The 13,718-nt window shown below is 40.8% G+C and overlaps 3 protein-coding genes across 5 annotated transcripts; 2 read left to right on the top strand and 1 right to left on the bottom strand.

Moving 5' to 3' along the window:
- The first annotated feature begins 364 nt into the window (after positions 1–364).
- On the top strand, positions 365–7,370 carry slc19a3a (solute carrier family 19 member 3a). Its single transcript, XM_057050586.1, has 7 exons — positions 365–2,421; positions 4,812–5,047; positions 5,118–5,568; positions 6,144–6,222; positions 6,426–6,618; positions 6,705–6,846; positions 6,925–7,370. The coding sequence occupies exons 1-7, from the start codon at positions 2,275–2,277 to the stop codon at positions 7,072–7,074; spliced, it is 1,398 nt and encodes a 465-aa protein (XP_056906566.1). The 5' UTR covers positions 365–2,274; the 3' UTR covers positions 7,075–7,370.
- A 78-nt stretch (positions 7,371–7,448) lies between these two features.
- Positions 7,449–12,455, bottom strand: mrpl44 (mitochondrial ribosomal protein L44). 3 transcript variants are annotated; one of them, XM_057050589.1, is made up of 6 exons: positions 11,456–11,594; positions 11,176–11,294; positions 9,394–9,482; positions 8,120–8,588; positions 7,817–7,995; positions 7,449–7,733 (listed from the first exon to the last, which is right to left on the bottom strand). In XM_057050589.1, exons 3-6 carry the CDS (start codon positions 9,438–9,440, stop codon positions 7,565–7,567), a joined length of 864 nt encoding a protein of 287 aa, XP_056906569.1. In that variant the 5' UTR covers positions 9,441–9,482; positions 11,176–11,294; positions 11,456–11,594; the 3' UTR covers positions 7,449–7,564. The 3 variants fall into 3 exon arrangements, with proteins under 3 accessions (XP_056906569.1, XP_056906570.1, XP_056906568.1); XM_057050590.1 differs by lacking the exons at positions 11,176–11,294; positions 11,456–11,594 and adding an exon at positions 12,135–12,455; XM_057050588.1 differs by lacking the exons at positions 11,176–11,294; positions 11,456–11,594 and having other exon boundaries at positions 9,394–9,709.
- On the top strand, positions 9,812–12,768 carry LOC130535510 (dynein axonemal assembly factor 1-like). Its single transcript, XM_057050585.1, has 2 exons — positions 9,812–10,724; positions 11,120–12,768. The coding sequence occupies exons 1-2, from the start codon at positions 9,812–9,814 to the stop codon at positions 11,683–11,685; spliced, it is 1,479 nt and encodes a 492-aa protein (XP_056906565.1). The 3' UTR covers positions 11,686–12,768.
- Positions 12,769–13,718: the final 950 nt, after the last annotated feature.

The following is a 13,718-nucleotide window of genomic DNA, read 5'->3' as shown; positions in this document are numbered from 1 at the left end:
CAAGTCTTTTTGTCTTTTATTGTGTGCCAGGATAAACCACAATTCCTTTAACAAGAAACATTTGCTGCTCTGGTTTGATGTCAGGAGACATTCAAGCCACAAGTCACTTTTGCTACCGCAATTTTGCACGGGCGAACGTGTCTGTGTATCTGACAATGTTCCTTTAGTTTCTCCTTTACAGTGTTTGGTCATAAAGTCATACTCGTAACTTCCAGTTTTCAATTTTGTTGTAGGGCATGACACCAAGTTTGAAGTTTCCGTTTTTTCCCCACATTCCTCAGATGACTCTGCTTCTGTTGTCTTGTTGTGCTTTGTCCTCTCATCTGTCCTCCCTCAACGTCAATAAGAACATTGTTGGGTTTGTTCGGAAATGTATGTGACCAATGACATATTTGTTGTGCCATCTGGGGCCTGTTTCAGAAAGAAGGCTTAGTCAAAATCCTGAGTTAGTCAACCCTGACATGACGGCAATTTTTGTCGTAGACTTAAACCCCGCCCACAATGATGACGCCATCTCCCAATAACACACAAAGCCAGTTTAGCTTATCTCTGAGTCAATTATCAAGACATCATTCTCCAGAAGGTTTTGCTTCGACTAACTCTGAGTCTTCCCCGCTCTTAAGTTGAAGCCTGCAGACTGAAGGCAGTGGTGGACATGGTGTGTCCAGAAATCCCCATCCGCAGAGAATTATCAGACCCTCATTGGATGTTTTATCATTTCAGGATGGGAACAATGTAATCAGGATGGGACAGGAGAGTACAACCCTTCAGGAAAGCAGGCATGATAGCCCAGGGTAATGGGGTAGTAGATGGATCCACAAGATCTCCAAAAACACTACCCACAACTATCGATATTTGTCTGATGACACGGCTATTGTGCGGTGTGCCAGAAAGAAACACCAATGAGCACAGGAAAATGATTGTGGAGTTTCAGAACCACCTCTAATGGGAGGAAACCAAAAGAAATTATAGTGGACCTCTAGAGGAAATATCCAGGGACTTCACATGGAGTGTGAGGACACACAAGTATGTTGGTGTTGATTTCAGCCCCCACAACAGGAAACAACACTGGCCCCTGTTGTACCCGCAGTGGGGGCTCAAAGCTTTCAGTGTGTGCAGACCACTGCTCAGAACTTTCTACAACAGTGGCGTTGTGGAAAGTAGTATGAAAGTAGTCTTTTATGCAGTGGTGTGTTGAGGAGAGGCATATTGTGAACAGGAAAGAACCAGGCTCAACAGGTTGATTGAAAGAGCATGGTAAGTTTGTAGCAGACTTTGGTCCTGGCCAAACTACACTATGAGAAGACCTGCCATCAGTACTCTGTTGGGGGTCTTCAGTACCTGCAGACCCACCTTGGCAGCATTTGATTAACTGGACTAATCCAGCCTCTTGCTTCCTGTAGTTGCCTTTCGATAGAACAGAGAACTGATTTTGTGTCCAGTTGTCATTAAATGCCTATCTCTGTTAAAAAAGGTCTTCTATTAAATTAATCTAAATTTGAGCATGTTGGTAATTTGAAAGTTAATTGAGCAAAGACAAAGGTGTAGACATGTCCAAAGTCCCAGGTTTCTGATACAATTTGCAGCTTTGGATTCATTATTAATCAGAATCATAACTATATGACGGGAAATTAAGATACCAAAGAGTGGCAATTGAGTGATAAGTGCAAGCGATACGAAAATTGGCAATGTAGATAGCAAGGTGCACGACAACATGTGACATCTAACATAGCAACAGATTGTGCCAGGCCTGATGCCAGGAAGTGATATCATAAATCCCACTATGGTGAGACCAAAACTCCGCCTCCTCACTTTTTTTTCAGATATTTTAACTAAAATGTATTTGTTATTGCTTCTGAAAATTGTATTTGATGATTTAGGGTTTTGTGTATTTTGGGAGAAGGGGCAGGTGCTGTAAACTAAATGACAAAATGAGTCTAAAACTGATTGGAAGGCTGTCAGCTATTCAAAGGCCCATAGAAACCGGTGAAGTGTTTAAGTGTTTAAGGCATCAGAATTTGAGGAATCGTCACATTAATCTGTTGGTATTAAAACAGTAAACCAAAAAAACAAAAGACCTTGCTCATCATTTTTTTTATCTCTCCACATGTCAAGGACAGCAGACATTTATTATTCACAATCATGCTTAACTTGAGCTACCCATTTTACAATGGTCCTACTGATTATGACTAGGTGATTTATTAACTCCGTTTAAAACTTAGACTGCTTGAGGAACACACACGATCACACTAGGAAAACAAAAAACAGCTGAGAATGAAACCAGTAAGAACATGGAGGAAAAACTGGAAGTATCCAACTTCCATACTGTGCATATATGGATTCTTCAGCACAATTAAACCCATGGAGCCTTTTCTGGTTCCATACCTGACAGGACCAGACAAGAACCTGACAGCTCAACAGGTATGTATGCTAAGAAAGATAAAACAAATCACTCAGTAAAGTAACCTAATGTTATTGATAAAATAGATTCATTTTCTAGCTCTTTAGAGTCTATATTTTGCATCAGAATCATTGTCCTTCACATTTAGTTGATTAAAATTTTATTCCTATTTGAGTTTTGATTGCATACTATTATGCCTATTCACTGGTGAATGAATGTCATTTGGTAGAATCGTAGTTTGTATCATTCATTTTGCATGTAGATACACACTAGTGGGTAAACTTGGCATTAAGAACTGAATTTGTAGTTTTGTTTTCTCTTGTAAGGAAGGTGGTGCCCCAGATTCCCCTGTGGCCCTGGCCCAGTGGTTAAAACCAAGTCTGGCCTGAGTGTGATGACAATGCGTTGTGGAAAACTTTAAGTGTGTCAACAGGCCCAACTTCTGTCGCCAGTCATGAGCCAAGGCTAGCGACCCTATTGAGGTCTTTAGCTGATATGGAGGCTTCTCTCCTGCCCAGATAAAGGTAGTACTGCACCTTGCTGGAAGCAAGGCTAGTTGGATCCCTGTGCTGATGTTGTCAGCTACTGCCTTCAACAGTTCGTTGTGGTGCCATGTGTACCTCCCCATCTCCCCGAGCTGTTGGGAAGCAATAAATGTGCTCCGATGAACCGTTTCCCTGTAACTGAATTAGATTCCATGCATGAGAAATACCATGTAAAAGTGAGGAAGTTAAAATGCATGTGTCATCGGACTTGAGGGCCATGATGAACCTTTATCTGATTGGTGGAAAATTACATTTTAAAATGTATTTAATTGTTCATGTAGTGGGTCTTTTCGGACAAGTTAATCATAGCTTGAGGTTACACAGGTCATGCTAATTATAACCTGGTAAATGATTACAGTAGGTTAAAACTTTGACTGCTAAAGAAACCTAACAAAGCTGCTCCCACCTTGGCCTTTTCCACCACATGTCCATCATTCGGGTCCCTGCCGACAGTTCCCTGCCAAGATAAAGGGAAGTGAAGGGATGCTGTCTCTGGCCTACAGGACCACTTTCAGTGTACTCTTAGTGTTTTTAAAAAGAAGAAAGGCTTTACATTTTTAACTGCTTCAGATTTCTTTATCATGATGGCTAGATACATTTTAATGTGATTCAATTGTGCATCATTGTTAAGAAGCTGATAAACATGAAGGTACCATCAGTTCAGTTAAATTATTTTAAACTTTTTATAGAATGGAACCCAATTTGTCAGGCAAATACGGGTTTTTCTCTGAGTATCATGAACAATTTCTGGAGCTCAATATCTGGAAAATGATAAAAATAGTGATTGACTTTTGAAGAAATAAGAGGGCGTCTGAGGCAGTGGAAATTAAAGGGACAACTTGAGAAAGAGGAAACATACCAATTTCCTGTTGTTGTGTTTAATGATATGCTGACATGGATGGATCATATTCCACCAGTGCTGGAGAACTCTGTCCACATCTGTACTGTAATAGGGAAGTGGAAGGGGGAATGCAGGAGTTACCAAGAAGAATAGATTGATGTACTGGACCAAAGGGCAGGAAAATGGCTAGGCAGACAGTCGCACTGGACAGAGTTCTCTATGACCGCCTGGAGAAAATGAGTAAAGATTACGCAGGACTTGCACCGACGACATGCACTAACTATGGGCACAAATTGTTGGATCGCAATACCTCTCGTGTGTCACTGCCAATCCCCGTGTTCTTTGAATGAAGACTTCAAGAAGAATAATGCCAATTTCAAAATGTATTTAACAATAGAAGCAATTCAAGATACAAATATTACAGAGCCCTGGGCCAGTTCATAACCCTACAATAACAGAATCCATTATAAAGTCTGACAACCCAACTATCCTTTGACCCAATCTTTTATAGAAACACATATGTAAATTATTTATGCTAATTCAGTCCAATCCAGTCCTTCTTCTTGGATGACATCGTCTTCTTCTTCCAGTCCCATTGGATGCTGACACAGTCCTTGTTCTCCATTGTCTCCCAAATGGCCAGTTTAAAGTTCACCTTCTTGCAGAGGAACTTATCAACACCAGTAAACTATGCTGTCACGTTTACGATGGGGGTCTACCACTTCCAGCCTGATTGTCTCCTGAGATTACAATTGTCAAAACAACAATCCTGTCAAAGGAATGTCTCTGATCTTTATTACACTTGCTAATGATTCTACCATAGCTTCTAAAGTACTTCTAAAAGAAGACAGGAACATATGATGGAACACATGATAACAAGATAAACACAAATTCTCTTCAAGATGCATGTATGTATATGTACACTCTACACTCAACTGAGGTTTTTCGTCCTAAACAGTTTTGCAATGTGAAGCAACAAAGTCACTCACATATATTTATGTATTTTTTGTGTCAATCTTATCAGGTGAACAATGAGATCTTCCCAGTGTGGACTTACTCATTCCTGGCTGTACAGGTGCCAGTCTTCCTCCTGACTGACTGGCTGCGATATAAACCTATAGTGATCTTGCAGTGCATGGCACTTTTCATCACCATGGCCACGATTCGCTGGGTAACAAATGTTCCAGGAATGCAAGTATCGCAGTTCTTCTTTGGGGTGGCAACAGCCAGCGATCTTGGCTATTACTCCTACATCTACAGGTGTGGTAACACAGGACTTGGTGTTTTGATTGTTTCAGAAAACTTGACTTGAATATTTTTGTCATTACAGTATGGTAGATCTGAACAAGTACCGGAAGGCCACCTCTTACATTCGGAGTGTTCAGCTCCTAGGGTACTCTGTTGGCTCGGTGTTAGGCCAGTTGCTTTTTAGCTTGGAGCTCCTGTCATACAATGACGCTTTGGTTTTCACCCTCATTCTCATCGCAATTGCGCTCTTAGTTTCCTTCTTCCTGCCAATGCCACAGCGGAGCATGTTTTTCCATCGAAAGAGAAAGTTGACAGGGGATTTCCAAGGAGAAGAGAGATCAGAAGAATCAGAGGAGTCAGGGGTGAAGACAGAGGACCATCAGGAGTTGGCCGAAGCACAAACATGTGGGAAAGTACTCCTCCAGATGATTAGGGACTTCCGTGAATGCTTTGCCTCCAAACAGTTGCTCTACTGGTCACTATGGTGGGTGATGGCCTCCTGTGGCTTCAACCAGACAGTAAACTTTATACAGGTCAGTTTCAGAATTAGAATTTTCCAATATATAAATATCCATCCAAATATCCATCCATCCATCCATCCATCCATCCATCCATCCATCCATCCATCCATCCATCCATCCATCCATCGGAACACTAAAAGAACACATCCTAGATAGATAGAATAAATACTTTGTTCTTTGCATTGTTCAATGTACTAAACTACAAAAGCACACAATGGAATGGAAATCAATCGATCCATGGATTTAAAGTCACACTCAAAATTAAAGTGGAAAAACACACTTCAGGCTGATCTAACTTTGTGTCACTTGTGATGTAATGTCCTTAAAAAAAAGTCAAATTTAGGCTCAGTAGTGTGCGTGGTCTCCTCGTCTCTGTATGAACTCCCTATGTCTGGGCATGCTCCTCATGAAGCTTCTGTCAACTCAAGGACTGTCTGCATCAAAAGCATCAATGCCTTTGTTTTTCTGTAAAAACAAATCAATTGGATTTTACTATTAGCTAAGGATGAACTACTTTGACAAATTTGATTAAATATCAAACCAGCCCAATATTTAGTGCTGTTCCATTTGATTTCTCTACCCTGCAGGTGCTCTGGGAACATGTGCAACCTTCTCAGAATTCCAGCATTTACAATGGAGGGGTGGAGGCAGTGTCCAGTATATTGAGTAGGGTACACAACAACAGATCACAAATGACATATGTTAAGAAAATGGCTCAATTCTTATTGTAACTAAAGGGTTATATATTTAATGTAGATACGGTATTTTGACTGGTGTGATAAAAAGGACTGGTATATTATGGCAAATCTCAACGGTTCCTGTTAATTCAGCTGTTATTTCAAATCTAAAAATCCAGATTTGTGTTGCAGGTACAGCTTCCGTCTATGGTATTGGCTACAGGGAAGAGAGATGGGAGCAATGGGGAGAGCTGGCGTTAGCAGGATTTTCTGGACTTTGTTCTGTGGCACTCTTTGTTATGACCTTCAGCAGCAACATCTGGATCAGCTATGCCAGTTATATTGTCTTCAAATGCCTGCACATGGTGCTGATGACAATAGCTATGTAAGGAAATTATATGATGAGAGTTTGTTTTAACCTGATTAAAGGACATCAGGGACAAACAAAAAGTAACTAAATGTTGGTCTTAGGTTCCACATTGCAACTGAACTGACGATGGAAAGATATGCATTGGTCTTTGGAGCAAACACCTTTGGAGCCTTGGTTCTGCAGACAATCTTAACGTCTATTGTGGTTGACAGTGGGGGACTGGCCCTTGGCATCATTCCTCAGGTAGGTAGTTGGACCAATAACCACTGAATTCATTATTTTTATTATTATTGTATTAAAACAAAGTATTTTTACTTGCAGTTCATCGTCTACGCAAGCTACTTCTCACTTATCACTGCTGTCTTTCTACTTAGAGGATTATATACCATTAGGAGAGAAAAGAAAAACAGCCAGTTACCATTACCGTCTGTGAAAAATGAACCCCAGGTGTGTGCTGAACACAAATTTTAAATAAGAACAATTTCTCCCACTTGACTTCTGTAACACTGAACTCTGACAAGTGATTCTTTTACTGTGGTTTTAAATTATTTAGAAGTTGTTCCTTGTTTAATGTTGTTTTATTGCTTGTTTACTTTCGTTAAATATTGATTTTAGTCGTGTAGTCGTGGAAGACAATTCTTGTTATAACGATATACAACACGATTGATCTAATCATCTTTATTACTGCTCTAATTACACTCAAAAAGTTGGAGATGCTGGATTTGAAACAGCAAGAAGCTTCCTGAAATACAAGGATTGATGATGTGTTCTTGTGTCACCACAAATGTTTGAAGAGCTCTCACTCCCATACCAACACAAAACTTCAAACATCATAGCACAAAAGATTATTGTATTTTGATCCTTTATTACAGACAATTGGATAGTTACCTTTTACAGGTTTTTTATTCCCTCAGCTACACACACTCCAGAAGATTATTGCAGTTTGATACATCATTTGTTTTTAGCTGCTGACAGACTGAGTTAAAGGCTGCTCAGGCCGAGGTCTGCAGAAGTCAATTGGTGTGCGGTTCTCCGCATAGCCGTAGATTTTACGGAGGACGACACGTGCTGCCTCTTCTTCCGCTGCTATCGTGGTCTCCCCTGGAGCTTGAGCAAGGAGCGTCTTGTCACTGCAAGGAAACATTCTTTTAACTTTGATTTTTAAAAACTTTTTAAAATATTGTTCAATGAACTGTAACCACGATACCCATACCTGTACAGTCCAACAAAATAAAGCGGTAGGACAGTACTGGCACCAGCAGCCCTGACGAGACGAGGCTCTGGCGGAGGGACATTCATCTTGGTAAGTTCTTCTACCAGCACTCCCATGGGGTTGACAACAGTCCACATGTCAAACAGATCTTTTCCTATCAGCTGAGTTACCAGAAAATCCTAACGAAAGACATTTTATAATGAGAAGAAAAGATGCCAACGCCCATTCTTACCCAAACAATGAGTAAATATATCAACTCTAAATACAAATTTTAACCCATATTACCCACTCAAAGCAACCTACCCTGACAAATAGTCCAGCTCGTTCAGCTCCGCTACTCTCCAGCAACGCACCCACCACTGCCATGAATGTAGCATGAAGTACTTCTTCAGGGATGGGGAAGTCTCCACTCATTGTCAGGTCCTCTATGCCGAGGTTCCTGGCTACCTGGGTCACTACCGCTGAACTGGTGAGATGGCTAATAAGGCTCTCTACTGCCTCGCTCGGCAGTTTTGGAAAGCTGGTCCTGCAAAAATCTGCCAGGAAGCTCGAAGTGAACCCCACTCCCTTTACATTAAGCTCAACATTATCTTTGAGATGAAGGGCAGTGGTGTCAACGTCCAAACCTAACCCCTGTCTCCTTGCAAGCTCTGCCTGCAGGTAACATGGGTTGACAAAAGCTGTTTTCAGCAGCTCAAGGGAGAAACTCTCATTGAGACGATTGCTGAAGGCCTGGACCTCTGCATTGTAATCCCAGTGAGGCTTCTGTGACCTGAAATGAGACCCAAAATGTTATAAGAGATAACTGTTCTATCTAGTCTGAGATTCCAAAGAGGGACTGGTTGGTTGTTATGTTGGACTGGTGTCAGGATTTCTCAAATGAATGTGATGTGTACGTACTACTTTGATTTGCTATTGCATGTAGGTATAAAAAATACACTTCATTGACTGTAGATGAGACAAAAAAGGTTTATCTTTATCAGGCAACCAGCATGCCCAAGGCCAACAATTGAGGATCTGCTGATGGAGCGCCACTGGCTGCCTGCGTTGACTCGCAAAGCCCTCTGTTGCACTTGTACTCCATAGGTCATAGTGTCTCTCAATGTAAATCACCCTGGATAAAAGCGTCTGATAAATGACTAAATTGTAAATGTTCAAAAGGATGGAAGACGAGAGGTTTCATCCTTACTGATAAATTCACATCTAAAAAAACTTCCCTAAGAGAAGTTGAAAAGGAGTGTTCATTCTATTACGACCCTGTTTTACCTGAAGGAGATATCTGCAACAATAACATGCTGCATATTTCTTTAAATATTTACTAATTTAAATATATTTACAGGGTTTTTCTTAACACCCCCCTCCCCGCCGACACACACACACACACACACACACATTTCCGCCTGCATAACCAAAGTACAATGTTTTTTCTACCTTCTACTAACGCTTACATGCAATACAGCCTTTTATCTAGGAAGCTATACTTTATTCGTTGCTTGGTTGGCGTGGGGGTGTTATTAATGTCCATGTGAAGCTGTAGATCAATTGAAAATGAAGCCACAGCTGATGGATAACCTCACCTGTGCTTTGGTAATGGCGGTCCGTCGAGCTTTAACTTCCTCGCCATTAATAGTGTGTACGATTTTTCCCATCGTTTTTTCTCCCGAACCTGTGATAATGAAATATTCCTGCAAAAAGTCTTGTAAAACTGCGTTCCTACAGTCCAGCGACGCATTATGCAGACAGAGGACATCATGTTGTTCCCTGACAGCGGTGTGCAACAGCTAAATGTGTCCGGCACGGAACATGAATCTACTTCCGTTTACTCTCTGACGCCACCAAGCCGTTGCCTGGGAAACAATAGTAAACACAGACTCGGGTCAGAGCGACAAACGGAGTGAATTCTGTGGCCTTAAACCTTCAAATACACAGTAAACTTTGCTTAATTTTTTATTTGGAATTTTAAGTTAAAAAATCCAGGAAATAACGGATTAGAAAATGGTAGCAGATAATCAGTCTCAATGTGGACGTGCCGAAACGGATTTAAAAGGAGAGGATGCCACTGGAAAAGATGAAACTCAGGAAGGCAAGCCCATAATGATACACATCACAGAAAAAGAAAGAAAAGAAAATTACCTAGGACCACGAATGACTAAGGAATTCCTGCGAGATCACTGTAAGCAGCACAAACTTTACCTATCTCCATGGTTGAATGACACTTTATACTTGCATTTCAAAGGTTTCACCACCATTGAGAACTTAGACGAGTACACAGGACTGAAGTGTCTCTGGTTGGAAAACAACGGGCTTCAATGCATTGAAAACCTGGACAGCCTAACTGAGCTCCGCTGTCTGTTCCTTCAACAGAACCGCATTCGCAAATTGGACAACCTTTCCCCTTTAAAGTCTCTCCACATCTTGAATGTCTCAAATAACTACATACATACTATCGAGCACATCTCCTGTCTTCCTGAGCTGAACACCTTTCAGATTGCTCACAATAGGTTGAAGACTGTGGGTGACATACAGCATCTGAGTCAGTGTCTGGCGATCAGCGTACTGGACCTGTCCTACAATCTTCTATATGATCCAGAGATCCTCACTGTTCTTCAGGCCGTGCCAAATCTTAAGGTGCTAAATCTAATAGGAAATGAGGTGGTGAAAAACATCCCAAACTACAGAAAGACCGTGATTGCGCAACTTCAAAATCTGACCTTTCTTGACGAACGGCCTGTGTTCCCTAAAGAGAGGGCATGTGCAGAGGCCTGGGGAGCGGGAGGATTTGAGGGGGAGCAGAAAGAGAGGCAGGAATGGGAAACAAGAGAAAGACGATCACTTGGAAGCTCCTTGGCAGGTATGGCGATGATTCGTAAAAAAGCCCAGGAAAGAAGACTCCAGATGGAAGGGAAAGGTGAGCACGTTGTGATCTGACTCATGTACAGGTGCATCTCAATAGATTAGAATATCATCAGGAAGTTGACTATTTCGTCACAGTGTCAGGAGCCAGGTCATCTGCTGGTGTTGTGTCTTGTGTTGTTCAATGGCAGATGTTAAAATATTTTTGTTTTCCTCAAATAACCATTCACATTTTCTGAAAAATTCAAATTCTTTGGCTTCATTGGCTGCAAGAAATAACCATCAAAATTCAAAGAAATGAGCACTTGAATTCTATCACTCTGAAATTATTTAATTTAAATGAGTTTCATGTTTGAATTGAAACACTTAGGGGGGGAATATTGTAATTTACTGAGATGCATCTGTAAATTATGTGTGCTTGGATTGATAATAATGTTCACTTAATTTTAGGAGCAGGTCAAGAATTCAACTTTTCAGAGACAACATTTGAAGAAAATGACACCCACATCTCGTCGTCCTTGAGGGGAAAGATGATGCAGCCTTTTGACAGCCAGAACTTCTCTGAAGATTTATTGGATGGTCAGTTATCTCAGGGGCAAGAAGGGCACAGCTCTCAGATTGAAACCTTGGAGAACGTGGACCAGAACAAAGTTGAGATCAATTTGAAAGTAGGGGAGACCTTGCCACAAGATGGAATTGTGCAAAATCTGAAGGTGCTTGAGACAGAAACATCAGAAGATACTCAAGAACCAATCCAGAAAGAAGACGTAGCTACGAGCCATCTACCTTTTGTTTGCCCTCGTCCTCTTGAAGTAGTAAAGGCTGCAGCAGCACACGGACCAGAGCAAGAGGATGAAGGACAGCTGGAAATGTTCAACCTTCCACAATTAAGCTCAATATCTACTGATGACTTGCCTGATCTTGAGGACGATGACGAGTCTACACTGGCTTTCTCCACCGACCGGTCTTCCAAAATAGAAATAATTATGTATCCAGATGATGAGGGAACCTACTAACCCCATTCACCCCAAATAAGTGGTTTGAACCTCTTCTTTTTTTTAGCAAGAAATAAAAACACAGTAACATTTAAGAATAATTTAAAGGAACAATATGCAAGTTTGCGGTCAACGCTGGAGTGCGCTATCCCCCACCCCCGCCCCCAGAGTAGAGGTTGCCAGTTAGGTTGCCGGATCCAGCGAGAACTTTTACATTTGCCCAATTTCGTGTTTTGGTTTGCTTTAATGGCCGTAATAATGTTGGGATTTTTCCCCAGAGTGTCTCAGCATAATACCTGAGGATCACGTTAGGATAATGCATTGCACCGTTTTTAGGTCTTATTATTAACTAATCAATGTGATGACCCACCTCCGTGTGCGCTGGCGTACTATAAACGAGCATGCATAATGTTATTCAACTGTAAAGAATTTTTGTAGAATTACGTTAGACAAACTTAGCTGAAGCTTACCTGTCCAGAAATACATTAGCAACGTCGGCGTCGGTCTTCAAATTCTTCTTCCATCTTTCAAAGGCATTTTGTTTTTGGCTCTATCATAATGTTGTTGAGAATTATAACACAGTCCTATAGGTTTAACGTCCGATTTTTGTGATTGGAAACGGTCGTAGCGGAGGCTCAGCGGTAACTGGCAACCCGGAAGCTGAAATACTCCTGGCTTCTTGATTGGTTGATCGGTGGAGGGCGGAGCTACAGACCAACACACACACACACAATATCAACATCAACATTATCGAAAGGTTGACGCTTAGCTTATGAAAAGAGAACAGATTACTGTTGTCATTGATATATTTTAAATTAACACAATTCCCAATGTCTACATATGATTAAATATTAAGCTCATTTTATGATTACTTAGACACAGCTCTTTTACAGTGATCATGCTCCACAGCACAACAGGGCCACATTACAGCTCAATAGTCTATGGGGCACATTTTTACCTTTGCTCCTGAAACTGGCATTTTAAAAAAAATAATTGTTGGTGATTTATAGGTCAGATATACTGTATTATATATAAACAGAATAAATGACAATTGATCCGTATTCATTGTATTACATTAAATACTGCAGACCATGTAAAACTCCAGTGATTATTGTCATTATTATATTACAGTAATTCTACTTTGTTGAAGCTTTGAAGGCCACCAACAGGGTCTGGCACTAGGGCGGTCACTGCTGAGACAGAGAAGTGGGTCTCTCTCATCAATGAGGCAGTAGGTGGCTGGCCCCCAGTTCAGCCCACATGTCTCAATGCTCCAACCTGGGGAGAGAACCATTCCATGTCTGTGTCAAGCTCTGTTGATTCGGTGTGTGAGAAACCTGATGCAGTGTCAGGAACAGAAGAAGAGAAGGGCCAGGGCCAGCACCACACAAGAGGCAACAGTGTGACACTCTGCTAGAGTCAGGAGAGAATGTTAAGAGGATTCAGTTTGTTTGTTTTTTTTTTTTTAAAAGGCAGAAATATATAGTAATAAATATTTACTTAAAAAGGTATAAATGAAATGAACTTTTAGCAAAAGACTCTATCTTAGCATAAGATGATTGATAAATTATTGCTATACACAAAGCTTAAAAACACTTCCACAAATACCCCAGGGGTTCCAGCTCAATTCAGTTCACTATTCATATTGAATTTGATACTGTTTATATGGAACAAACCTTTTAGCAAATTTTACAAAAACATACATGTTGTGTAAAACACTTTTTCACTGTCCCTTTTCTCATTTTTTCTGTTTTAATATAGGTGTTTTTAAAAAATGTGAATTTTAAATTATTTATATTAAACAGAACTTGAACCAAACCTGACAGAACAACAAATTGATGATTTTTAAATGACATCAGCCAGAATTAGAAAGATAAACCTATGACCATAAAAATAATTATTTCCTTTCCACATCCGAGGTCTAGGTCCTCCTCAGAAAGGGAGTCCAAGGGCTTTAGAAGGGAGAGCAACAGGTGGTCTATAGAGTCCAGGCCAATTGTGCTGGATGTTGCAAGTAAAATACGGATGAAATCCAAGTCCACAATATGTCAAGC

The sequence above is a fragment of the Takifugu flavidus genome, chromosome 12 (genome assembly GCF_003711565.1).
Source record: "Takifugu flavidus isolate HTHZ2018 chromosome 12, ASM371156v2, whole genome shotgun sequence".
Lineage (NCBI taxonomy): Eukaryota > Metazoa > Chordata > Actinopteri > Tetraodontiformes > Tetraodontidae > Takifugu > Takifugu flavidus.
Note: the sequence above shows the minus strand (reverse complement) of the source record. Positions and strands in the feature narration are given on the sequence as shown.

Coding starts and splice junctions, on each gene's coding strand:
- slc19a3a (XM_057050586.1), top strand. CDS start 2,275: ATGAAACCAGTAAGAACATGGAGGAAAAACTGGAAGTATCCAACTTCC. Junction 5,569..6,143: donor AGACAGTAAACTTTATACAG/GTCAGTTTCAGA, acceptor TCTACCCTGCAG/GTGCTCTGGGAACATGTGCA. Junction 6,619..6,704: donor GTGCTGATGACAATAGCTAT/GTAAGGAAATTA, acceptor TGTTGGTCTTAG/GTTCCACATTGCAACTGAAC.
- mrpl44 (XM_057050588.1), bottom strand. CDS start 9,569: ATGATGTCCTCTGTCTGCATAATGCGTCGCTGGACTGTAGGAACGCAG. Junction 8,589..9,393: donor CCGCCATTACCAAAGCACAG/GTGAGGTTATCC, acceptor GTCTCATTTCAG/GTCACAGAAGCCTCACTGGG. Junction 7,734..7,816: donor TATTTTGTTGGACTGTACAG/GTATGGGTATCG, acceptor GTTTCCTTGCAG/TGACAAGACGCTCCTTGCTC.
- LOC130535510 (XM_057050585.1), top strand. CDS start 9,812: ATGGTAGCAGATAATCAGTCTCAATGTGGACGTGCCGAAACGGATTTA. Junction 10,725..11,119: donor ACTCCAGATGGAAGGGAAAG/GTGAGCACGTTG, acceptor ACTTAATTTTAG/GAGCAGGTCAAGAATTCAAC.